This window comes from Pholis gunnellus (genome assembly GCF_910591455.1).
Source record: "Pholis gunnellus genome assembly, chromosome: 8".
Classification (NCBI taxonomy): Eukaryota; Metazoa; Chordata; class Actinopteri; order Perciformes; family Pholidae; genus Pholis; species Pholis gunnellus.
This window is the reverse complement of record NC_136534.1, coordinates 7,387,342-7,414,193: the sequence shown is the minus strand read 5'-3', so window position 1 is coordinate 7,414,193 and position 26,852 is coordinate 7,387,342. Positions and strand designations below refer to the sequence as shown.

The 26,852-nt window shown below is 44.6% G+C and overlaps 1 protein-coding gene across 1 annotated transcript; it reads right to left on the bottom strand.

The window, feature by feature from the left end:
• eif3ea (eukaryotic translation initiation factor 3, subunit E, a) lies at positions 1-25,809 on the bottom strand. Its single transcript, XM_079165042.1, has 13 exons — positions 25,704-25,809; positions 22,769-22,886; positions 22,396-22,513; positions 20,577-20,619; positions 19,539-19,643; positions 14,616-14,741; positions 14,237-14,361; positions 11,784-11,910; positions 10,989-11,090; positions 7,368-7,477; positions 1,856-1,958; positions 1,263-1,397; positions 1-166 (listed from the first exon to the last, which is right to left on the bottom strand). The coding sequence occupies exons 1-13, from the start codon at positions 25,791-25,793 to the stop codon at positions 131-133; spliced, it is 1,338 nt and encodes a 445-aa protein (XP_079021168.1). The 5' UTR covers positions 25,794-25,809; the 3' UTR covers positions 1-130.
• Between the last annotated feature and the right edge of the window lie 1,043 nt (positions 25,810-26,852).

Genomic DNA, 26,852 nt, shown 5'->3' with positions numbered 1-26,852 from the left:
TTGGTCACTTTTATTGAACTGGTGATGACAAAGTGCAAAAAAAAACAACAGCACTGTGCTCTTTGAGATACAAGTGTGGAATAAAAAGATGCAACTCAATGAGTGGGATGGATCCGTCTTCACTATGTGGCTAAAATCCAGTTTCAGTACCGGCCCAGTTTGGTGTCTGCAAAGAAAAAGAAAAAAAAGAAAAATTAGACCATTTGTAGATCACTTGAGGCCGATCACAACCAAATCTCGCTGTGGGAAATGTGAAAAAGTTCCGTACATATGCAAGCAGTTAAGTGCTGACGACGTGCTGTGAGGGGCTGACAGGGACCCGAAGCCGCCGTCCCAGATGGTAGGCAGTAAACGCTCACTATATGCAAGTGATTTGTAGCCTTGAGGACAGCAGGATGTAACGGCGCTCTACGAGTTGTTTGCAGTCTCTTTTGTCTAATTACAAAATGTCTTTAATGAGGGTGGGGGGGGGGGCCCTTTTGCCCCCCCTTTTTTTTTTTTTAAACAGGACAAGGTTATGGCAGCACTCCTGCCGCAGATATGCAAACAATAGGGAGGAGGGTAATTGAGCACATCAAAAGACGGCCAACATTTTAACATGTCTGTCGCAACTCCGTGGCCTTGGTGCCGGTTCCCATCGATCCGATTTGACGAGGGTGCGCGTCTTTCGGGGAGGGGAGTCGTGTGAAGCGACAGCTCGCAGCTCCAGCTCGGAGTTATGTGCGTAATTGTGACATTCTATGTAGTTGTAGTGCTTGAAAAGTCTACATACCACTAAAAGGCGCACACGGTCAACATCAAAAAACACACTTAAATGGGCTGACGGAACCCCGAGCCAGACATCTGCAACAGGTCCTAAGTGCAGGGAACTCCAGGCTCTAAGTGATGTTCACCAAAAGCTAGTGCGAGGGTCCACCTTATTTACATTGCTGGGCTGAGTCACAGAGCTCAGGCATCATTTTATGGTTGTTTGGAATCTACCTTGTCATTAGGCCTTTGAAGGGCAATGGAGGGATGAAAGCGTTGGATCTGTTAAACTTGCTCTTACTGGCTTATTTTCGTGTAAAGAGAGCTTTTGTTGATGGTTGCTCATCAACATTCTTCAGCCTTGTTCTTTTGAGCTGAACTTTTGAGGCACTTTGAACTGCCCCCCCTGAGTTTCATGTTGACCTTTCAAGCAATCTGACCGGCTACGGGACGGGCGACGAGCTGGGAATGGTGGTTTGTGTGCATTTGGTTTGTACAGTGTGTGCTTTACTCGCCTCGGTCTTGGTGCTCTGGGCCTGCTTTTTCTCAATGTTCATGGCCAACATTTGGCTGCGGAACGAGAGGCTCTTGGTCTTCTCAATCACCTGCTGGTAAGGCGATATGGCGTTGTTCCCCATGACCACATGGCCCTGGAAACACGGAGAAAAACGGACAACAGATTGAGCAGCCGATAAGCCAATCACATTCGCTCTTGCAGACACACCACGCCACAAACGCCAACCAGAGGCCGCTAAGGTCCCATTCACATCTACTGTAGGCACATCTAGATAATTCTATGTCATTCTGAAGGACTGGGCTATGATTTGCTGATTACAGAGAACCGTTGTGATGTCTATGGCAAAACATGCAGGTTCGGAGCCTCACAATAGGGGACCCAACAAGGGTGAGATAGCATGGTTACAGTGTCTTTATGGCGCACCTTTCAATTACAAAATGTCTCCTTATCCCTCTCAAGTCACACAAGAAGAGCATCTAAAAAGGGCTGGATGTACCACCACCACCCCATTTGCAAAGGGCTGCTTAAAAGCTTTGATTAATTAGTTAAGTGGCGAGGCGACCGATTGAGGAAGAAGACGGAAGGTCTCACCAGTTTGGAGTCTATCTTTGCATCCAGCCGGGCATTGCGGATAAGATTGACGATCCATCTCTCGGCGTCCTCGGGGGTCATGTTCAGTTTGTCCGCCAGCATGCTGTTGGGGAAAGAGAGAGTTAAAGCTCTAACCCGGCCGTAAGGCAACAGAGAACAGAAAGGGAAGGAAGGAAGGCCCGTCTCAGGGCAGATTGTCCCGAAAATGAAGAGAATACCTAATGATGTTGACCCTGACTAAGGGCCGACTGGTACCATACGAGGACCTCATAGAATTAAGGAATTATCCCCTCAGAATGATCTTTTGAAGGATAATGAAATTCACCAGCATCACTGGTGCTTTACACTTGTGGTATACTAATTTAGCACATCTAAACCTAAAGTTTGCACCGACCCTGCATTAACACCTTACATTACAGATTCCACCAAATTGTCTAATCTGTTTTAGCCACGCTAGCAGCACAGCGCTACGGATGGCAATGTTGGCAAGTTGCTGTGCCCGAGTCGAGCCTCACAGAGCTGCTAGCGGTTCTTGTTCAAAAGGCAAATGTCAACAAAAATAAAATGCCATTTCATAATATAAATAAAGTGAAATTACTACAGCCGAGTAAAATAATACGTTTTCTTCAAATCTCTGCTGTTAGAGATCCCTCCTTTGCAAACAGCGACTTCATTTACCCCAGGCTGCTGTCTGAAGGTGCTGATGCATATAGGAAATATGTCATAACGCCACATAACTCTCAGGCAAGCACTGCACTACATCATGATGGATGTTGCACATTATGTGCAAAGTGACTCGTCATTATTTTTCATTCGACAGTGTTAATAAATGGCCGACACATTGTGTTCAGGCAAGAAAAGTGTACGACACAAAAGCCATCCCGAAAACACTTCTAATGGCCGTCTACTAATGGAGGCTTGATTTACAGACTTGTAAGAGTAACTCAATTAGACGTGCTGGGACGACCCCATGCTGCGAGCCACTGCGGTTACTTATCCTTTTATTTTCTTCTCTCCCCACCTGGCTGCTGACACTCGTCGTGACACACTGGTCCCACAGCGACTGTCCCCTCACAGCTCTTTGATACAGCGAGACGTGGATGTGTCACAGTGGAGGGAGGGGGGGGGGGGGCTGGCAGTCTTTGATCGAGAGCGTTCCCCAGTGCAGCTGGCTTCCCTGGTGGCTTTCAAAATAACTAGACCCCCTCTCGATACCCCCATCTAGACCCCCACCCCCCCCCCCCCCCTACGTTTCCTGCCCTCCTTCCTCCTGTCTGACCCCCACCACCCTCCACGCCTACCGCATTTCATATAAGGGCCCCAATAAATGCTACTGCAAATCTCTGTGTACTGCCCACAATTACTACAGCAACCATACCTCTCATCTCAAAAAGCAGGAGACCCCTCCCTCCACTGAAAAAAAACCCCTATCACACACACACACACACACACACACACACACACACACACACACACACACACACACACACACACACACACACACACACACACACACACACACACACACACACACACACACACACACAGCACAAAATTTGTCATTGTGTATCAGAGTAATAAGGCCTATAATAAAACAGTTTACTCTAGTAATTATCACTTCCTGGTCCATTCATCACACTTTGTGAGACCCGCTCGGTGAGTAAGCAACGATCGGCCCGTCCACACCACGGCCCCACAAACTCAGATCCCCACTACCAGAAATAATGATTCCAACTGTCGCTCTCAGAGTCAGACTTATTTAAGACATTCTTTTGGTGGAAAGTAATCCTTGGGATTTGTGATAATGTCTTTCTTACCTCAAGGCTCACCAAGACAACCACTTTCTAACCCATGGCTGTTGGCGAAATGGTGGCAAAGCCACATACAGAAGGGGGAGGAGATGACGTCAGTGTCTGGGTGAGGCATTAAAAGCATAAACAACAAATAAAAGCGTTCCCTCGGCATAATGAGCCAAACAGGGTTTGGTCGCCCAGTGACAGCGCATTTCTCTCAACACTCTCACTGCGGCGGAGTGATGGAGGATGTGGACGACGAGATAGAAAAGCACCGGCTGCGAGTTGATTCGTGTGCGTCCCAGCAGCCCGGAGGAGGGAAAGCGGATACAGAGAGACTGATCAACCCGTCACTCACGCCGACAAACTACTCACACAGCTCTGCTGGACAACCGATTACACGCCGGGTCCTCAGAACCTGCAGAGAATGATGCTTGACAACCAAATTGCTCCTACGGATCATTATTGGGAGCCTAACAAGTTTGGAAAAGTGTCAGCTGTCTCATGACGGCGCGTTTAGGTGGTGATGGATAACACATGCCTGTGATCACAGAAACACACCATGGACATCACGGATTTGAGTCTGCAGGCCTGAAGGTTGCTAATGGAGAGTAAACGGCACATGTACCGATGGTCATAGCTCATTCTGACGGCTCAGACAATCAAAGATTTTGATTTGAGTTGGTCTCATTTAGATTATAATATAATGCAACATGATGCAACCAAAAGCTTAAAATACCAAAAAATCACTATCGAGCTGAATCAATGCCTGCCGGACACAGTCAACAAATACTGGCGACTACAAGCCTCACGAATATAGGATGTTATATATATATATATTATTTATACATACAGGTTTGTGTTGTTATGTCCAAACCTGTATCTTGCTTTTCAACAGTAAAACTACAAAAACAATTGAGTAATCCCAGGCAAATTTGAATGAAATTTGTTATTGGTACCCTTTTTACCCGTGTGATTAAGTGATTGCTGCGCAGGGGTGCTGGGTGTTTTGTTTGGCAATTCAGTAAAGTGGGGGCGCATGTCAGTCAAGTCCAGGTCAGATACGACGATCAAAACAAACACGATCTGGTTTCCTCGCCGGGGGAGTTGAGCTAACCCCTGACCCCTCTGAACGTGATCCGTGCTGCATAACACAGGAACACAAGGGTGCCCCACCCACCCACCCCCCCAAAAAAAAGGCCCAGGTCCTCGGCCCGTACCAGCCGAAAGCCCTCTAATTCAATTTATAAAAGAAAGTCTGGCAATGTTTTCCGCCCAGGAAGGACATTTGTATATCAGAGCAGGGTCACTTTATCTCATTGTCTCTCTGAGAGGTGTATGGCAGCTCCACCGACTCAAACCTCGGGGTGAAGGGGGGAGAGAAGAAAGAGAGGAGAGGAGGGAGATGTGAGAGGCAGCAGGGAACGGGTCAGACTCATACAACCCATAATATTGACATCCTTTGGCCCTTAAGCCAAGCAGACAGCCTCCACGACCGGTTTTATTTTACACAACCATGATCCCATTCGTCGGGGGAGACGGGATCACTTTCATTTCGACCCCTTACTCACTCTGGCTCCTGAGCTTTCGACTTCAGGCTAGTGGGGGGGGGGGGGGGGGGGGGGGGGGGGTCCTTTGGGTCTCAACCTCACACTTAAAGAGAGGGGTCGGGCTTTGGGGTCTAACTCCGTTGGAGGACGATGGGGGGATCTTTCTCAAAAGAAGAGCCTCCTTCACACGGCTGGCCTAAAATGAATGCGTTGTTAAACGCTAACATATGATAGTGTTGTTCGGAGAAACCTCGCCTTTCGACTTGGGGTTAAAATTGATTTTTCGGGGAAATGATCGTGTGGTCCTTTTAATGACTCAATTGTGAGGTGGAAAGATCCTCAGTGTTGCATCCAAATACACGAGACACTGCTTCCAACTACCAGTGGGCTGTTGTGTACAAATGCAATCTGGTGATGACGGCGGAAACGGAAGAAAAAAGACACTGCCCAAATGATCATGTGTCTACAGCGTTTACTCCAAATGTCAAAGGACGAGTGTGCATTTGGGGTCAACGCAGGGTCTCGCCACTGAGACGTTCAGTGGAGGACTGAGGAAATAAACCCTGTAAATCAAACAAGGAAAACAAAGACAAATTGGAAACACACACTCGGGACACTGAGAAGTCTAGACAAAAGGATGCGCGTGTGTGTGTGTGTGTGTGTGCGTGTGTGTGTGTGCAATTACAAGTGCATGCGGACTCACGGTTCTACTGCCTACAGTACATTCTACAGAAGCCTTTATTGCATAAAATAACTCAATTACGCCAACTTCTGGTCTACTTTTGTGTCCCAAGCTGTGGTTAAAAGGCGAGCTTAATATCTGTGAAACCATCACGGCCAGCGGCTGTAAAAATGTCCTCATTAAGAAACAGCTATCAAATTCATTTGAGTCCACGCTTGGGTGCAGAGGGCTTCTGGGTAGAGGACTAATGACCTGGAATTTGGGTGTCTTTCAGAAATAGACAGCGCTCTGTCCATCGTCATAATGCCACCGAAAATAAAAACAGAGATCCCCGAATATGACCCTAGATTGTTGTTCCTGCTTTAAAAACAAAAGCATAAGAAAGGAAAAAAAAAAAGGCGAAAAGTAGAAAAATCACCGTTCGACTTCCTCTTTCAGCGTTACTACTAACCTTTGTGGTCCTTAACAAGTAAATGGATCCCATTGCAGTAAGTCTGCCAAAAAGAACCCGGACTCCTAATCAATTCCAGACAATCTGCAACTGGAGATTTCGACAGGGCCCGATCATGTTCCACGGTTCAACCTTGACTACAGACCTCGGCGGCTCTATGCAACAGTCAGCGCCATCATCTACGTGTCAACAGAAGTAATTCGCTGCCTCTTGCCGAGGAACACGTTTGTGGACCGTATTTGAAACGCAGAGCTTCCTTGGAATCTTCCACATTCACTGTGACTGTAGCGTCTGAGAGCGGCGGTAAATATGTGATGTGCATTACCTGGTGTCAGAGGTTAGACATCCACCGTTATGAAGATGGGTATTAATGGCAGAGTCGTTATCTTTGTCACTAAAATTGATGTAAAGAAACTGCCAAATCCCATAATCTCTGGTAATGGCGGACAATTACTATAATATTTTTTTATGCTCACTATAATTAGCATCAACTAAATTTCTTGGTTTTGGGGAAGTATCCAAGGTCAATTATATTTGGATGCAACTAAATTAGATTTTGAACTAGGAATCAATAGAGACCGGCAGAACCCGCTGACCCCCGTTTACCCAAAGAAAATGAGCTGAAAGATTCCTGCCCGTCGCAGCAGCTGGGAACGTCTAAAGCCGCCTAAACCCTGACCTCTCCCTGGGAGAAAACGCTCCGGGAACTGGCCTCGGACAGGTGGTCTTAAAAGTTGAGTGCGCAGAGCAACCTGTGGAGACCTGGAAGCAGTTAAACCTCACAATACCTAATCCTCAAGATGTGTGGGGGGTCAGCATTGGCTGCATGTGTAGGAAGGGGGCAATAAACACTTATCTGTAAGGAGAAATTCCACTTATCACAAAGCCCCGTGCTCTTACTTCCTGTTTACAGAGTGCTCACAAAGGCTAGTGATAGCACGTAGGACTTCCTGTTAGTCTTAAAGGGATGTATGTCTGTGCGCTGCAACGCGGCGAGTGTCGTGTCTCCTAGAAGCAGAAGTGTTGTGGGACTCACTTGATGCTAATGCACTGATGAATTCGGCAGAAGGTCTCAAAGATGAAGAGGCGGGCATTCTCAATGAAGTCCTCCAGGCAGGCGACCAGGAAGAAGTCGTTCACAAGAACCTAGAGAGACAGAGAGCGTCGTGTGAATACAATGCTGTTTATAGGTCTGCCCTCCAGGTCTGTCTTACAGCTGTGTAAGGTTTGAGTCAGGCCAAACAGTTAAATAAGACAGAGCTTTTCTTACACTACTTTTACATTGAACAGCAATGGAGAGTCATGAGTGTAGCATTACTTGTTTCAATCAGTCTGTTCCGGGCATTCATGTCTGATTCAATTCAAGAAAAATAATCTATTAACCAAAACCAAATCCAATACATTTTATACAAAAGGTTTGGAGTAAACAGTGAGGGGAGGACCATTCCGGCTACATTTACGTTATCAAAAAGGTTTCATTGAGTTCCCTGTGCAAGGCAGTAGTCCCGGGCCCCGCAAGGTGCTTCAAACCAAAAACAAACATTTCAAATTCAACCGCCTCACGGGACGGTAGAGGAAGAGCGGAGCCTACCACAGAGGTGACCCCACTGCCTGTGACTTATCACCAGTCATCTGGTCTGCTGGTAGAGTCAACTCCACTGTGCAGGATCACCGAATGCCTCGGCTACAGTCGGCCAACAACCGTAGCAACCACCAGTCCAAATAAACTCACAGATGAGAGCAAGTCTCCTCAGCCGTCTGCGCGCTGCATCACCTGTGGCTTGTTACGGCCTCGCTTTGGACACTTTGACACCGCCGCATATGGCCAATTCCTCTACTGTAACTGCTCGTGACCCGGCTGTGGCCCCAGAGGTACCGCTGTGTGTGTGTGTGTGTGTGTGTGTGAGAAACGCTCCCATTTCTCACTGCTTTGCCGCATTCCGACTCTCCGTTGAGCGCCGTTTCACATCGCAAGCCTCCATCTTTAAAAGAAGTTCTCCCAAGATTTGCCCGCTCTTTGTTTGCTTAAGCTCAGAAAAAGCTGCTATCTGCGCAGAGCTGCGCTTGAATGAATCCCAACTGCATGGCGCTATCGGGCAACGCACGTTTCAGCTACGACAGCGCTTATCTAAGGCTGATAAACTTTGAACAGTTAAGTGCCCCAATTACTGTCATCTGGGATTCAGACCACGAAGCTTCAGCAAATTCTGAGAAGGGGCTTGAAGAGCCCTTTTATGCCCAATCTGAGGGCCTGACTATAGGTAGACCTATACTTTTCATTCTTTGACGTGCAAGCGTCTAACATCTGACAGTGATTCCAGATTGGGGTGGAGTGGGAAAGAAAGAAAAAAAAAGAAAGAAAACTGTACAGTCCGAGGAGGACAATTTAAACCAAGCTAAACCCATTTTAAAAGCACTCGGCTCAAACCATTATACAGGGAACACTGAAGCAAAGACAGGAGAGCTGAAAACAATACCCATATCTGGCTATTACAGCAATCAGTAAATAGATGGCTGCCACTCTTCTCAATGGCTCAAAATTGATGCATTACAAATGCTCATCAAGACGAGAGCCCATCCCAATGGGGTATCCGTTTACCTCAACCCCTCCAGTCTGTGAAACCTCCCTTCAACTCTGACACAATGCACGTTTTAAAGGCTTGCGTGTGAATTTCTGCAGAGAGAAAAAAACACTGCATTGCTGACTTCAAACAAGGCCATTTGGGGGAAAAATGTTTGCAGACCATCACAGGTAATGCATTAAAGGTGCTGTTTAACATTTTTTTTGGAACCACCCACCTCGCTAGACCTGCCTGTGAACTGAATGGAGGTCAATAGAGGGCTTTTGTGCCTACTGGACATGCTCTGATAAGGCCGACGAGCAGGCCGGCGTTAAAAGGCACCTGCAATAACTTGGGCTCTGACCTGAGAGCTAGTTTGTTTTTGAGCAACTGTTTAAACCACAGTAGAGTCTCTGCAAACAGAACCCTGTGAGGCGAGGTCAAGACCGAGTTCCTAAAAAGTGTTGAACAAGGGCGTGTGTCATGTCTTAGCTGAAATAGGATACAACTCTAATAGTGTTGAAAATCTCATTTTTCTCTTAAAACGTGCTTTGAACAATTTTTTTTGAGGGTACAGCTAAGAAAAAACAAATCATCCCCAGTGAGTTTGATTACAACTTTTTCATTTGTTAAATAGTCAAACTAGGAAGTTGATGACTCTTTGTATTAGCTTAAAATAAGCTAACACGAAACGGAACCGCCAGTAAACCGCTGACATGATTTATACATATTTACTCCTGGGAAGGAGCCATTTGATCGGGCCAGATGTTTTTCATTTTCGGGGCTTATCGTCAAGAGGCAGAAGATGAAAAAGGGGCCAAATAAGCCAGACTTTTGCCTCTTATTCCTCTGCAGGTCCAAATTATCGAGTCCGTAGGGGAAACCAAATTACAGCGTGTACGCAGAGAATGAACTACGTGATCAAGTTACCAAAATACACATACAGGACAACACCAGTTAGGACACCTGCTCTCTCTCTAAACTGGTTACTGTTCCCTGGACGTGTCCCACAGAATCTGACCAGCTCCTCATAACGGGGTCTGCTGGACGATTGCCATCAATGCGGCACATCATTTATCATAATGTTGCACAGGCATTCCTCTTCTTAACACATGTACTATAAGGGCTGCTTGTTTCTAAAGCAAAGTATTACAAAGTAGCCAATGGATGCTCTCTCTACAGAGAATACAGTATATCAGCACTGCTTCTTTTTTAATAAAGGTGCAAAATCCGAAATTGGGAGCATTTCTATTGGCTCTCAACATGGAGAAGGCGAGCCAGCGGCTCATAGCTAATGGTGCTAACAGCGCTAACAGTTCAAACAATGGGGACATTGCTAACAGAGCTAACAATGTTTACCTGAAGGGGGAACTGGAGGGCGGGCGCTAGACGTTGCTTCACTACGTCTTTATTCAGAGAGTAGTGGTTTGCTGCTATATTAATGCTCTGAACGTTAAAGAAAAAATGTAATAAAATTCTACTTCCTCACTTGAGGTCACAGTAACTTATCAAATCACATTGATCACCCAGTGTTCGGCTTAGTAGCAAACACACAAAGAGGACTTTTATAGTTTACTCATTCTATTCCCGCATCAAGAACTACTACTTACATGCAGCCATTACAAACCGAAATTGAAATAAATGCTCCAAATGGCCGGGCTATGACAGATCTCCCTCTTAAAACGAGTGTCTGCACGCCTCCGCAGAGACTTCTGCTTATAAAGCTTTTACTGTTAACTACCAGCCTGATGGGTCAATTACAGGCCATAGTAAAATGTGACTGCAGCCTGAGTCATGCAGTGTCAAAGAGGACCTCTCTATCACTGCTCTGTCTGAACCAGACCCACGCAGAAGTGCAGCAGATAGAAACACTGAGTGATCGGGGAGAAGGTCAGACGGAGATCATGTGATTACTAACGATGTTTACTGCCACGCTGTGCGAAAAGTTCAGGAGTGTGACCTGCACATCGGAGGTCCTCAGAAGACCTCCGTTTAGTCACGGAGAGGCACAATAAACGAAGAAAGACCCAACTGCTACTTTGGGAACAAAAGGGTCGAAATTAATTTTGGCGAGCGTTCCTGAAGCGGTTACTCACCGACTCACACTCCCTGAGTTTCTTCTGAGCGCTGTCGAAGTCAAAGTTCACGTACAGGCACTCCACAAACTCTGTGATTGGATCTTTGTAGGTGTAAGATTCCTGGAAAAGAAATTAGGATAAAATCAAATCAATCAGCAGGCAGACACACACAATGCGATTATGAATCATAGCTGCTTTAGTATGAAGCTTAATGAAGCTATATTACCATGAATAGAACAAAGCAGACATAAACACCATAAAATGTACCCGTTTCTTTTTGCTATCAAGTAGAAATCAATAATCATAAAAAAAAATCATAAATCCTAGGTTGTTTCAAGACGGTGACAATAATGACTATGTAGTCAAAATAACAACCTGCAGGGCACAATAGTTAAATAAACAACACTTTTCTAGGGCTTGAGTGAAAGCACATTGTGAACTCTGAGGCGGTCCAAGTCACGCTTCGAGTCAGAGACCCAAAATGACCCGAGGTCGCAGAGTAGAGAGCACTGGGCACACGTTTTAGTGATTATGACCAACGACCCACCGCTCAGATCTCTGCAGTAGCTACTGTCATTGGGTGGAGAAGGCGTCGCTAGAGTACACATTCACCAGGAGTAACGAGTTCAAGGCTTTCCCAGCTTGGACCTGAACCCACATCCACTCCCTGAGCTTAAAAGGAAGCGTTAGCGGAGCTATTGGGTTACATTCAGTTACTCATCCTCCAAAGCCGGTGTGGCCGATGAGCATTGAGCTGATAACTGTGTGCACTTTGTAAATACAGAGGCTTTGAATACAAAGAAAGTGTGGTACCTGCTGAATGACCTTCACCAAATCCTTCAGGACCTGCCGACGCTTGCGGACGTCCTTGTTCGTAATGATCGCTGTGGTCAGGTAACGCAAGATGTGTGGGCACATCGTCTGGATAGCATTGAGGTATCTGGAATGAGGAAGGATAAAGATGATCGTTCATCAGACTGATGTAAGCAAAGACATGATCTTTACAAGGACACATAATAAAACATTTTGGCTGCCCATCGGGCTCCTGGCATTTAGAACAGAGGAGAGGCCTTTGCGGCTAAAACAGATAAATGTCCTAACAGGACCCTCGCTCCTGGACGTGGGACCCAGCATTAAGCCATCTCTTTCATTAGTGTCCTATGAGAGGGAGGTGGAAAAGGAAACCCTGGCGAGAAGATATAGATCAGTGAGCAGGGACCTGCCCAGTAGCCGAAACCCGATCCGTCAGGGACTGATGTTTCAACCACAGGTCAACTGGCTGAGGGCTGAACATAAGAGACAGGACGCTGTTACAGGCTGATTCTAATCCCACACCAACTCTGGAGACAGGGTTCTGTAAAAACAACGCGCAAGGTCTGCGCGCGCGTGCGCACACACACACACACACACACACACACACACACACACACACACACACACACACACACACACACACACACACACCTTTCCTTGTCAAGATGGCAATCAATCGACCATTAACTGTATAACCAAAACTCCTTATTGGTTTCTAAATGTCTATCTTTGAACTTCACCCTCCACTCAACCCCAAATTGACCAAAATTCTATCTGAAAAGAGGAAGTGGAGTGGGCCCCCTCGGGTCTTCAATAGCTAAAGCCAGAGGAACACATGGTGTTCAGAGAACAGTTTAATTAGCTGGAACAATTAAAGGGACAGGGGACCTGTGGCAGTAGTGATGTCGAGTCTAAAAACAGCAGCGGCCATTCTGGTTTGAGGAGGGCTCTCCCACCGTTTGTAGTTGCTCGACTCCCGTGGAAGACCGCAACGCTCCGCACTGTGTTCCTGATTAACTTACACCTACTCACTCTCCGAGGAGGTGGGGGGGGGGGGGCTCCAATAGCAAGCAATCTTGCATGAGTCACCGTACCATATCTGGGGTGGGGGGGCATTCACCCCACTCGGGGGACTTTTTTTTTCTTCTTTCCTTTAGTTTGGAGGCAACAAGCGTCGCTGCTCTGTTTTGCTGAGGATGCTACTGAGGCATGCAGCCAAGAAATCAAGTACGAGTTCAAATTTGCTCTGTTCAAGGGGGACTGTGGGAGAACACAGAAGAGGGACACGGTAACGGGGTCCCGTTTCACGGCTCGTCTGGAACAGAAACTCATGTGGAGCAATTGGAACGAGTGACATAGACAATCGAGTGACTCGTGATGTATCACGGCGGTGGCGTTTGCCCAGTTTGCACCTGTATCATACTTGGTTACTGAGCATTGTTTCCCCCTGAAGTCGGTGCGGTCCGTCAATAGTACAAACACGGCTTTGGACCAACATCTGCTGACTGCAGGGGTGAGGGAGGTCAAATGTGGAGCCGAAGGCCAGCCGCTGGTCACAGACTTCAGCCAAAGGAAGTACTGACCGTCAGAAGATGGGAAAACAAGAGCCAAGCCTCAGCGAGGAAAACATGAGGTTTCTCCACTGTGAAACTGCAAAGCACACAAAACTACCTCAGTTTGTCCACACAGATGGCTGGGTGAGCTTTTCAGGAGTAATTATTGGGCAGGCCTCCTTAATCGTCCACAATAAAATTAAAAACCAAGTAAAATCCGGGGAACCAGACATTTGAGTGTGCTGTGTTGTGGTCGCCTGTCATACTGTCTGTGGCGGCCAATCATCTGCACAATTATGCAAGCCTGCAATCAGAACGGGGGGGGGGGGGGGGAGGGGGCAACGACATCAAAATAGGCGGTGTGCAAATTTTAACGCAGTGTATAAAGTTTCCGATCTGCGATGCACATGGCCTCGTTCTCGACTTGGAGAGTAAACAGACCACACGAAAACACACACTTCTGAAAGCACTTTAAAAATACCAGCGGGGTTCATGAAGAAGCCCACCACCCAAAAATGTGTTATTGAAGCAAATGGTTTTCTCCAAGTCAAGTTAATGTTATAGAATCACCTTCAATTACCTTTTCTCAAAATCCTATTTGGCTCCAGAATTACCTTTAAGCTACAATACCACTTTCATAGCTCGGCTATTTAAAACGGCTTACACCAGTGATTATTCTGCGTACTTTTTAATTCAAACTGGTTTGCATTTCATTGGGCCTTAATGGGCCGACAGACACAAGGTTCACCCAAGCTACAGAACTTTGGCCTTCCTGTTGCCCTTGTTTTGTGGAGATGGATCTTATCTTTGCAACTACTTCCGGGTATTCTTGTCAACATTTCGCAACTTCCTGGACGTAAAAGCAGGGGTTAAAGCAAGAAACTAAATAATGCTACTTACTGTGGCTGGTACAGAAAGAGCTCAATGATGTTGTCTCTGCCCTTGGGGTGGTTGAAGAAGACAAAGAGAGACCAGTGAATGAGCCATGTCCTCTGCTGGAGAGCCTGGAGAGGGGAGGTGACCGTCTGGACAAAGACAGAAATACAGGCAAGGTGAAGAAGATGACGGGTAACAATAATCATCAAGCATACAACCACTTCATACTCGAATCCAAGTTCTTAAGTAGTCAAACGAGTGTGTGTGTGTGTGTGTGAGTGTGTGTGTGTGGGTGAGGACTAAGATGCCACAGCAGAGCTCGACTGAAAGTGAAACGTCAATATGAGAGTCCATGTAAGGGAATCGAAATGTGGTATCAAATTCAGAGAAGTGGGGCATTTACGTTGTTATCGATAGTCTCCCTGAGGCGGGTGAGGTCCTCCATGGCAGCCTCCCAGTTCTGCATCAGGATCTCGGAGGCCAGTTTGCCCCACAGAGAGTTCAGGGCATTCCTGTCTGTAGCCGGGACCTTGGGAAGAGACACAATGACCTGTTAAAAACCTGACGCGCACACCGCTACAACATGCAAAACAGCAGCTTTCATACACAGCGAGACTGGGCCACTACTTGCCAGGCTTTAGTGGCCTCTTCTCTTATTTGTACTGGATGAATGGATTAAATGATGTCATCCTCGAGGAATGAAACTTGACAAAAAAAGCGACATGGATCATGAAAGGCTGTTTAGCTTTAAATGAAACCAAATTTTCTGCACTTTTAGATACTACAACCACTGCATTGCAGTTGACCAGAGTTTGATTGCTAGATTACCACATTAAGTGAAAGGCCTATTTGGAGCATGTGTGTCATTACGCTGTCTGAAGAGTTTGCTAGAACTAAAGCATGTTGGTTGCAGTGCAGTTTACTTGATAGAGATATGCTGAAGGTCCTCAAAACTAACGGCCAATCAGCAATGACAGACTTGGAATCAATACCTGCATCGTAGGTTATTAGAGGGCCTTATTTACAGCAAGCACTTTCTATTTATATCACCAACAAAAAATATAAAACTAAAATATGGGTCCATCTACATTCCACACCTGAAAAATCCCAAATGAACTTCAATTAAATGAAAAATGAGCGACCACCAACCTGAAAGAATAACAAGCAATTAGACGGGTGGGGCACACACAGCCAGAACATGTTCCTTATGATAATGTTTTAGTTACTACTGCTGGTGGGTGAAACAATTATACAGGCTGTACAAGCTAGGATTAAAAGAAAAACTACCTCTCTGCCCAAGGGCGCGTTGTGTTGCTTTATAGTCTACTCTACGAGGACAGATGGAGACGAAGTAAAGAATCTTAAGTTTATGTTCAGTTTCTTAGAAAATCTCAAGAAACCATTTTGAGATCTGGTAAGTTGTGACGGGCTTTGTTCAATTTATATTTTGTTTTTCTTATGAAAGAAAGAATATTCAATTGATCCATTGATGATTAATATAACTAACGGCAGCTTTAGTGATGAGACTGAAAACCTAAGGAATAAGAATCGCAAATAAATATCCTGTGCTAGCATGACTATACATTAAATGTGAGATTTGCTTTTTTTAAACATTTTGTTTTACTCCACTTTAGTCTTGAGAATGATAATTGCAGTAATCCCCCCCCCCACCCCTTTTCCCTCAGTAACTCTGGACAACTCCGTCGTTATCACGAGGTAATTAGGCTGAAATATGAACTGATGCTAACAAGACACATCTTTGTGAGGATAAGCACTCACAAAAATGTTTTCGCAGGCTACTGTTTCTGATTTCCAGAACAGACTAAAAACAAAAACAAAAAAAAGAGTCAGGTAATGAAGCACAGGTTGAGAATGCCTCTGAACCTCAGCGAGGCAATCACTCTGTAGTAGGACACTGGACTACACCCCAGGGCTCATAGGAAACTCTGCGCCGTGGTGGTTCACGATAACACCAAACACCAAACACCAGACGCAGTGACATGAGTCAAGCAGGAAGTCAGGGTGGGTGTCTGCTGAGCGGCCGGAGAAACCGAGATCCTAACCACACACCCCCGTCCGCCGTCGGACAGCCGCTGAAGTGGACTGTGAGACACGACAGACGTGCAAGCAGAGGAAACACTAAAAAAAGAGCAGGCTTCCGCAGGAACCCCACAAATTGCTGAAGATTATTCGGATTTCTTTTTTTTTAAACTTGGCAAATACCAGTTAATCTGTGATAACATTTCAACGAGCTGCTATAATGACATGGTAACATTTAGAAAGTCTCCTGTCGTATCCTCCCCTGTGCCAATCTATCCGGTACAACAGACGTTCTTTGATCACACACCACAACTAGGGTCCATTATAAATGATTTTTTTTTTTTTAAAGTGTGGAAGTCCCAAGAAAGATCAGCATTGTAACAGCGAGAGTAAAAAAAAAAAACATTGCTCCACTGCCAGTAGAAAGGTCAGCGTCTCATCTGTTGTGTTTTGTTTGTTATTTTTTTTCCCTCTCCTGGAAGTCCCTGCCTGCTACGTTTGGCTGACCTTCAGGTCATTATGGCAACTTTCTACACACTCACACACACACACACGCACGCACACACACACAACACACACACACACACACACACACACACACACACACACAGTCTGGCTTTCACTAGTGGCCACGCTAGAAAAGTTTCAGTACCTGGGTTTTTCCAGCAGTTACCTTAAGTTTCCATTGGTTTGTGAAACGGGCACATTTTCGCTGACTGACCAGCAACAATAAATGGACTGTGCTGGGGATCCGTCGGGATACTTAATCTTTATTCTTAACATTCAATCCCTGCATTAAGTGATGATATGAATAAGTTGCTCTTTTCGGGCTAGGCCACGCTGTAACTGGACCTGAGGCATGGATTTTGCAAGGCTGGCTTCCTTCGTTTAATTGACTGGGTTTCCCACGTTAAATGACTTTATGGAGCCTCACCTCTCCCATGCGGGGGAGGGAGAGACGGACAAGGGGCCTGTGAGGATGGGAGGTCCAAAAAACACAGAAAAGAGGGGAGGTGAGGGGGGGGAGCGGTATACAGACTCACACTAATGAAATCCATTTCTACCTTTTCCACGTCTGAAAAGCCTCTCGCATTGTCAAGAGTAAGCAACAGATATCTAGTTTCAGAGCCTGATCTGCTTGGAACTCAAAATGAGGGGTATAACAATTTAGGGGTAAAACAAAAAAAAACAATCATCAGTGCTGGACTTCGAACAACATACCTCAATTAGAGCAATTTTGGTTTATTTAGACTGAGTTGCAAAGCCATAAACAACTGTTGTTGGAACAGTGGGACATATCCGTTGCAAGCTTTTGAAGACCTCTCTTAATGCTTTCTTTTTTCGGTCGGGAGTGGAAGTGGAAACCTCGGGTGAATTACCCGTCATCTTGTCTCAGATGTTACTCGTCCTTCTATAGATTTGAGCAGATCAGTAGAAAAACCCATCAAATGAAGTGCCCGACTGCTTCGGGTTAAGAGGGTTGTTTGTAGCGATGCGGGTTCATCATCGCTCGGAGCCACTGCCAAGTCTTTCCAACATAGTGACGTGTGCACGACTAGCCAGAGTCACTGACATCCCAAAAGACAAGGGGCGACGCGGTGCAGTATCAAATGCCAATTAGGAGAGGAACAAAAAGATGGTCTGAATGTCTTTCGCTGTAATGAATAGACAAAATGTTGATCTTATTCTTGCCCATTCTTTCAGGGGCTGGTTTTGGCACGAGTCCCTGGTTTACCGCAAAGCTAAATGGCAAACCAAAGACAAACAAAAGCAGGACGACAAGTGAGTGACACGTGGAAACCACTGGCTACGCGGGCCGGTTCCACTGGTCATTATGGGACGTTCAGTTGGGTTGGATTTACAAACACTTGATGAGAGATAACATCGAAGGAGTCAAAAGAGAGCTGAATTTCTACTGGAAATGTGGTGTTATTACAACTGGAACAATAATCTAAGTCAACAAGGGGGAGCTACCCGGCTGAGGATGCCCGACATGTGACCTTGAAGGAAGCTTCGGTGAAGGCAACAACTGCCGCCAGCCAGGCGCAGCTGCTTGCATAGTTAATGATGTAATCACCTTGGATGCAGACCTCAGAGCTGCTGTATAGTTCACACCACTTGGTCATTTCACAGTAGAGAACTCTATGGCTGAGATAGTCAATGAGTGGAAAGTCCAGGTGCCGGATTTCTCGCCACAATTCCTGGTTCCATTGGTAAGGGGGGGGGGGGGGGGGTTTTTTTTAAATCATAAAAATGAGTATTATTACAGGCGCAACACAACCTCCACTTGGTGTTTCCTCCAGCTTACTCCCTCGAGACCCACAGTGACTTGCATTTGATAATACACAAGCTTGACCCCTGTTGTGTTTCTCTGGACAACATTATGTGGTCATTTTGACAGCCCTCCTTCACTGTTAATGTGCCATGGGATCTACTCAACAGCAGATCAGCGCCAAGGCCACGGGTAGGTGGTGCACTGAGTCCATCCACTGCCTAGTTCATCGTTCCCTCATTTCTGAGGGCAAAGGGAGAGTGCCAGAACCCAGGCAACGAGTCTTTGTTTATAGAGGAAGTAGGGAATGTGCATGTGCACCGATGAGAATACTGCCAGTACTCTCTGTGAACTATAATTATCGTCTTTTGCGTAACATACTGTGGCATTATTTGATTTTTGTATAAACATTTATCCACCTTTGGATTGTATGATTTGAAATCACAGCCTAATGAAAAGACGTCACACGTACGCAGCCCTCCCTGCTAACTCAAGATGCCTCGCATAACGTAAGCCCACCGTAAGCTCAAGAAGTCGTGACTAGGGACTCTCTGGCCACAGCACTCAAATCAATAAGCTGTCTGCTGAAGCAGACTACAGACAGATTATGCAGTCCGGTCCACAACTGATCACTTGGCCTCCGTAAAACATCCTACTCTAGTCGTAGAGCAGCAGCAGCAGCAGCCCCCCCCCCCCAGTACAAAAGACGTGCGGTGAATTGAACAGGCAGTGACATCAGCTTTTCATATTCAATTACTGCTAAGTGTTCATTTCCTCTCCTATGTGAGCGTTGGCCTTATTAGGAATTAAAGCAATCTGGCAAACATAATGTGATGTTCAATTTTAATATGTCAGAGATGCCTGAAGCCAGTTTATGAATGGGGACCGTAAAATAGTCCAGACACTCTGTTAAGTGATGTAAGGCGTGCAGTGATCATGCAAACATCACTAATAAACCGTAACTGTTGTCAATGACGCTGAAAAGAAACAAAAAAAAGAAACAAAAAAACTTACCAAGACGCGGAAGAAGTAGAGGTATTCTGCAGCTCCGGAGTAGTTCCCGCACTCGTACTGGAACTTGGCATATCTGTACAGCGTGTCCAAGTACTCCTGACGGAACTTCAAAAAGGGAAGACGAAGAGAATATCAATATCACAAACGGGGAAAATGTGAATCGTTGCCGGACCGAGTCAAAACAACACATATTATGAAATCAGACATTGTGCTCGCTCTGTAATGTCAGGCAGCTGTGGCGCCTAAGGAAATCCCCCGTTCTGTGTCACATATATTGGGTGTTTCAGGGTAAGGGCGAGTCATCAAATATTACATCTCAAACATCTGGGCTGCATCGAAATATATTAACTAAATTGCACATCTAATTTTTTTTATTGCATATTTATTTGGACATCATTTGGTGGCACACCGCTGCTAAATGAATAGAAAGCATATCGGTGGTATTCTGCCATGAGCTGCGAGATAATATTTCACTTTTGTGACAAATCTGCCAAGAAGTGGTCATGTGAACTAAATCAGAGATTATATTTATATATAGGGCTATCCTATCAAGCCTGCTTGTCTTCCTATATTTAACCGTCCTTCCAGCATCTCGCAGCAGTGCACTGACGTCAGGCCATCCACTGAGATCCAGTAGAACTGTGACGGGCCGTGGGTGCTCCTTTCCCACAGCGTGCTGAGGGGCCCTGAGGACAGCGAGCGGGTCAGCGGGACACCGGAGTGGGAGGGGACCGACGGAGAGGGAGGGCGAGGAGCCAAACGTCCCGGTAAATATAGAACCTCCGGCATTCTTGCGGCTCCGTCCACGAGTCCGCGAGCGTTTATTCTTAACACGTCACCGCAGAATGCAAATGTCGGCAGGATTTGTGCAAGCCATACAAACCCCGAAAATGAGTTACGGGTTTTTGGGAAGTAGTTCTGCTGTTCCCTGCTCGGCCCGCCCCTCCCACTTCGCCCCCTAAAACAACCGTGGGTTCACACAAGAGCCATGGGAAATGCAGCGGAGAAGTGAGATGTCAGCAGAACGGGCCAACTTACGTTATGCTTTTCTGCCAAGTAGTCAAAGAGCATTCGTCCATCTCTGCAAAAGAAGAAAAAAGAGAGACAGTTCCTGTAGTTAGAGGCCATTTAACTTGAGTCGCCGTTTGGCCGACATCCTGGTGTTCCGAGTCCCGTTCAGGTACATTTTTCCACTTCTGGTCAACAGCCGAACGTGAATGAAGACCACTCTTAAAACTGTGCGATCGGCTGTTTATTACATTGGGTTTGACTCCTACGAATCCATCCAAGCCATATCTAACAAATTATGTCTGGTGAGGAAAGTGAATTCTCATCGTATCGCCCGTAACCTAAAATATTGCCATTTATGTGGACACCACATTTAAACATTTGTGTGCTTCCAGAGTACGCTCACTTCTACAGTGTGACTGCGTGTTACGTGAAGCTCATTTAGGCAGAATTCTTCACGGCTTCAGCCCAGGACGTGTTGACGCGGATACAAAATATTGAATATTGTGCGTTGCACTTGTTATGACATTTAGATGAGAGTCAGCTGCCGAGCTGTCCGACAAGTGGCAACTGTTGGTGGAAAAGTCAGCACGGCATTGCCGCCATCTTCAGCGCCAAAAAAAGTCAAGGAGCCATCGGCAGCGTGTCGACTCAAAAACCACCAAAAGTGTTTCTCGCTGCTATAACAAGTCCAAACAAATGAGAACATGCATCACAGTTCACCCTAATGGTGATCCTAATCCACGGAGTGTGTCTTATAATGACAGATTGTTTATAGATATGGTACTAACATGATTTATTATAATAGCTGGGCTCGGTTTCTGGCTTCAGCAGTTGTCCAAATAAAGCCTAGTAAGGCATGTAGGCCTATTAGCTAACTGTTCAATAAAAGTACTTAGACCATTAGGTTCTACTACCCATTAAAATGCTTTGTGGATCTGTGCGTGTAAACCCCAAAGGACAGGGCATTTGGGATTCAAATATTAAACCGTTCCTGGTTTCCAGCACTGGATGATCCTCTAATGCAGAAATAATGTTAAAAACAAGCAACTGCATGGAGCGTAATTTGGGTCATAATGATGGAGTAAAACTTTTTGCATGTCCGTTGGCTCGAGAGAGAATTCTTCATTGACCCCAGATGAGTTTCCTATTGTTTTACGAACCCAATGGTTTGAAGAAAAAAAGTAATGCATAACTGAAGACAGACATGTGAGCCCTCATCCAAAAAAAAAAAGGACGATTTCCTCCGTACTTCGTCCTGACAGCAACCTAACGATAGCACAGACATGTGCTAAGTCAATGTTGCCATTATCGGGCTTCCAATCTCACATAACAGTTCCTACAAAGCCGCGTCTTAAATAAACAAATGTCCACAGCCCGACTGAAACAATATAACTAAACGGTATAAACTAAAGAGAGGGAAATGGAAAATGCTTTTGATTAACTGTACACACTCCCGCCAAGAAACAAAAAGGAGAGGATGAAGACTGAATGTGACCAAACTATTTTAATCACGGCGTACGACAAAACAGTCTTAATAAAGTTAACCGCAACATCTTGCGTCCGTTACTTTTTACGTCTGCATTTGCTGTAAGGCTGAATGCATTTTTCATTCAAAGCGGGCAGTTGCATGGACTCCACAGAATCCTGCCTCGATGCTGCTGTGCTGTCTGCCGTTTCAAATAACCCGTTTTACTGATCACAGAATCACGGCGAGCAAGACCGGGAATAAACTTCACGACCTCACTGAGGCTCATCATGCCTTTCATTTAAAAAAAATCTATTTTAGGATGACGATTAAACAGAGAAATGCTACTACTCTCTATTTAGCAAAGGAAACGGGCTTTACCTGGTGGACTGCATCTGCCTCGTTGTCTCTGGGTCCTCGAACATTTTCACAATGGGCTCCGTCTCGGACTGCAGCTGCTTCAGCTGGGCCACGACCTCCGTCCTCTTCTCCCTGAGAGCTGACACAGAGCGGATGAAGACAGTCATGAGCTCCAGCAGCACCATAAACCGACATGTACACGGCCTGCTACCCCGAGCACTGAGAACACTATCAAAGTTTACTGCGAAATCAATTCGGAATAGAGTGCTGTGGTGTAGTGCAGTACCCCTTTATGATTTCTATAAAGCAACATTAACATCGCCCTTGGTTTTTTTCTTCTTTTTTTTTAGTGATGGGGATGAGGAGCGTGTACCCACCAGGCGTCATCACTTACTCTGGGGAATTTCCTTGTCTAAATAAAGGCTTCTGTAGACGTCCATGGCGAAGTCCACCATGTTAGTCTCACTGAGGAGGTCCAGCTTTCCATGAAGCAGCTCCTGCTCATTGTAGATCTAAGACACAGAGACAAGGATGGAAGACAGAGGTGAGTCTGGTGTTTTTGGACTTCTGATGAAGTTACAGAGAACCCCCCCAGACAAGCAGCGGTGGAGAGTAAGCCTAATTAAACGCGATCATTTATCGTCTTTCAATGGAATCATATCGTGATGAAATCACATAAAGAAATGATACACAATTACAACGTCTATATCGATGATGCGCACATACTAAGTCAAATTTCTCAGAAAATATGATTATTTTGCACTAAAGAAATAAGAGAAAATAGTCACGTTTCATTTGTCAAGAATTTTGAAAACCCAAGTGGTAATTACATATAAACTATTTATTTATTGAATTACCAGAAACATGCTATATCGTCATATACAAAATAAATATATATATATATATATAGTGATATATATGGTTAGAGATATGAAATCAACTATGGCAAGATAGAAGACAGTGGCCACCAACAGTCATTTTCTTTTATCTTCACTAAATTTTCCATTTATGCCTTTGTTACAACTAGTCGGTTATCTACGGTGCATTTTTTTGCATCATGACCTAAAATGGGCTGCCGTCCAAGCTGCGGGGGTGCAGTTATGCAGGAGAACTTTAACAGGTCTTCCTCGTGGTACTAAGAGACATGCGCTTGTGACAGATATTATGATAAGAAGATATTGTTATGAGCTAGGCAATTGCAAGAATTGAGAAAATCGGATTCAATCGGATCAGTTTAAAGGTTTGCTTGTTCTACAAATGTAACTCAAATCCTGTGACTGCACGCCGGTGACCGTGGCTGAGTGGAAAGCAGGGCCGTCCTTCAACCAGAGGATCGACGGTTTGATCCCCGGCTCTGCTAGTCACATGTCAACGTGTCCTTGAGCAAGACACTTAACCCCAAATTACTCCCGTAGCTGTATGTACAGTGTATAGATAGATATTGAATTGTAAGTCGCTTTGGATAAAAGCGTCTGCTAAATGACTCTAATGTACTAATGTAATGTGGCCATGTTGTATTGTTTCTGATAGATTAACAGAATCCTCTCGTTGAGACGATTTTGGTGGATTGATGACAAATTGTATGAGCAGGCCGCCATGTTGTTTCCTGTTTGAAAGAGCGAGCAGAGAACCAGGGACCAATCAGGTAAATTCCACAATAGGCAACGTCACCAGAGGGAAGTAGACCCTTTTTCATGAAGGGGACAATTTAATCGGCAGTAAGTCCTCTAGCGTGCTCACTGGATTGGGTGGCGATGTAGCGTAACCCTACTTCTTTCAGCAATGGGCTGCTCCTGAATTATTGCCACATCAAGTCTTTACGTTGTAAAGGCGTTCATAGATGCTTTAGGATTAATCCCATTGTATTGTTCGCCTGTGCTATTGGAGAAGGTGAATCCTATTTTTATTTTTTTATTTAAAAAGGGACCATGTAGTTAAAACATAAATGTCACCATTCGATGCACTGTACCAGATTGTAGCTTAAGCTAATTTGCATCTGCAGTCCGTTGGCAGGTCTAACAAGGACAAGACAATAACACAGTAAAAGGAAAAGACCCAATACAACGCTACACACAAATAGCACATCAACAATTAATGTTTGTCAATAAAATCAAGTCAGAAAGACCACAAGAATTGAGGTCAGTGTGTGCAGTGTTGAGCAGCTTTTAAAATACGTTTTAAGTTGGATTGCAGGGCCCTTCATAATTAAACAAAGTGGTTTAATTGGCTACATGTCCATATCTTTGGCCCGTACACGCTAAACAATATTAAACCATTAATGCTGTTTGGGCACAGACTTGTGCTTTGAGTAATTTCATGTAAAATGGTCATTTTAAAATTTTACTTGAGCAATTATAATAGGAGTTATTGTACTTTTAACGTTAATTTTGTATTTTCATTAGCATTACCCACCGCTGCAGGAAAGTCGAGACAGAATGGCATACTGGCTAACGGGTAGCTTGTTATTAGCTTAGCAATTCAACCACACGTTAAAGGTTAGCTAGGCCACAACGTTACTTTAAGTGAACACGGCGGGTGTCTGCTCATAGTTGTTAACATAGTTGATAACGGTACATATCTTCCAGCTGTTGAGCAATACGTCACAACGGTAATCTAAATATGTGTCCCGTTATGTTATGTTATCATTGCAAAGGAACCTTTTTTTAGCTTCCAAGGGTTAGCATAGCCTGTGCTAGCCCGGGTATGACTGGTTCATTCCACAGTATATAAGCTACTGGGCGGCATCTGGGCTGACCTGCAGTCTATGAAAGGCACCACAGAACAACTGTGTAACGTTACAACCATAGACTGGTTTCAACCCAGCTACTGATACGAGTTTAGGGATAAGGCGCTCTCCAACAATCGTCTGATTCTGAAACAGCGCGTGGCTGGCTCAACCATTGTAAAGAAAATCGAAATTAAAGTATAACTTCCGGTACTATATTTTCAAAGTAAAAATCAAGTAATGTGTGGTAATACGGTGTGTAACATAACATATCTTTATTATTCCGAAATATCAAATTGTATTTTCTCTGCATGTGTTGATCTAATCGCTGACACGCTGTTCTGCTATATATTTTGTTCTGTTCTCCACAACAGTTTCCCGTTCCCTTTGTCAAAGTTGACGTATGTTTCGCTTTTATTTTGAAGGCAATGAGCTATATATCCGGCTCCACTCTGGTTGAATGCGTTTACTTTACACAGCTACAGAAAATGTGACCAACTCCTCAACACGCACACAGCTTTTAAAACGGTTATAAAGCCGTATATAGCTTTTTGAAACAACGAAAAAATGTAACGAAATGTTTACGTGTTTATATATTTCATACCTCTTTGACCGACAGGAACTCCAGCAGAGGAAAAACGAGATGACGGTCTAAAAAGTGAGCAATTTTGGTGGTGAGGTCGTATTCCGCCATCTTTGCTCCGGGGAAAGGAAACCGGAAGTGTGATGCAGCTGTGTAAAGAGGGACTGACCAATCAGCGACATGCTCAATATCCTCAGCCTCCAAGGTGTCTACCTATCGATCTATTGAACCATTGTAGAAAAATCAGGCCGTCCCCAGGGCTATTGATGTTTTCTTTGAACCCTCCTATAGACTTGTGATAACATGCCTTAATTATATTTTGATGTATATATTTTATATTTTAGAACAACAGTGTTAAACAAAAAACGGTATATCTTATTACTGGTAGGTATTACGTAATTATACTTTTGTATTTAACATCTTATTCGAAATTCTAACACGTACCACTAATGTTAATGAAACCCACGTATATATATATATATATATATATATATATATATATATATATATATATATAATAGAAACGTAACAGTTTAAGCATATTATAAATAAATATATTGAAAGGAAGATGTGCAGAGTGGTAAAATAGTTCCTATACCACTCTTATACCACTCTTATAAACAAATAAATAAAAGTGTAAACAAGTTATTATACATATATATATATATATATATATAATAACAAATGTAACATTTTACCCATACACTCTTGCACATGAATGGAAATGTGCATTTTTTTTTGTTGCTTCACTGGTTTCTCAGAAGGACGCACAACTGTGACTTGTAAATCTTTCAAAATTCCAATAATTTCCTTGTGGTGTTGATACAGTGAAACATTTCATTCATAAAGAGGAATACAAGTGAATGTTTTGTTGAATTTGAAAACATAGGCTTTCCTCCAGACACCACCAATATTTGTTTTTAAAAGCTTGTCTGGGACTGTGAATGACTTTCTCATATAACTAAAAACCATTTGAGGGCAAACACAGTCATGATGAACCCCACTCACGAGCCTGCTAAATTTGAAAGAAAACAACCAGATAATTTCCAATCAATTGACTTTCCCACAAGGTTAGAATGCCTTCACTGTGCATCTGAACCATCCTCCTTTCTTTTCCTTTACTTCAGCAGCTGCCTCATAAAGGTGCCCATGTGTCGACCATACACCCGG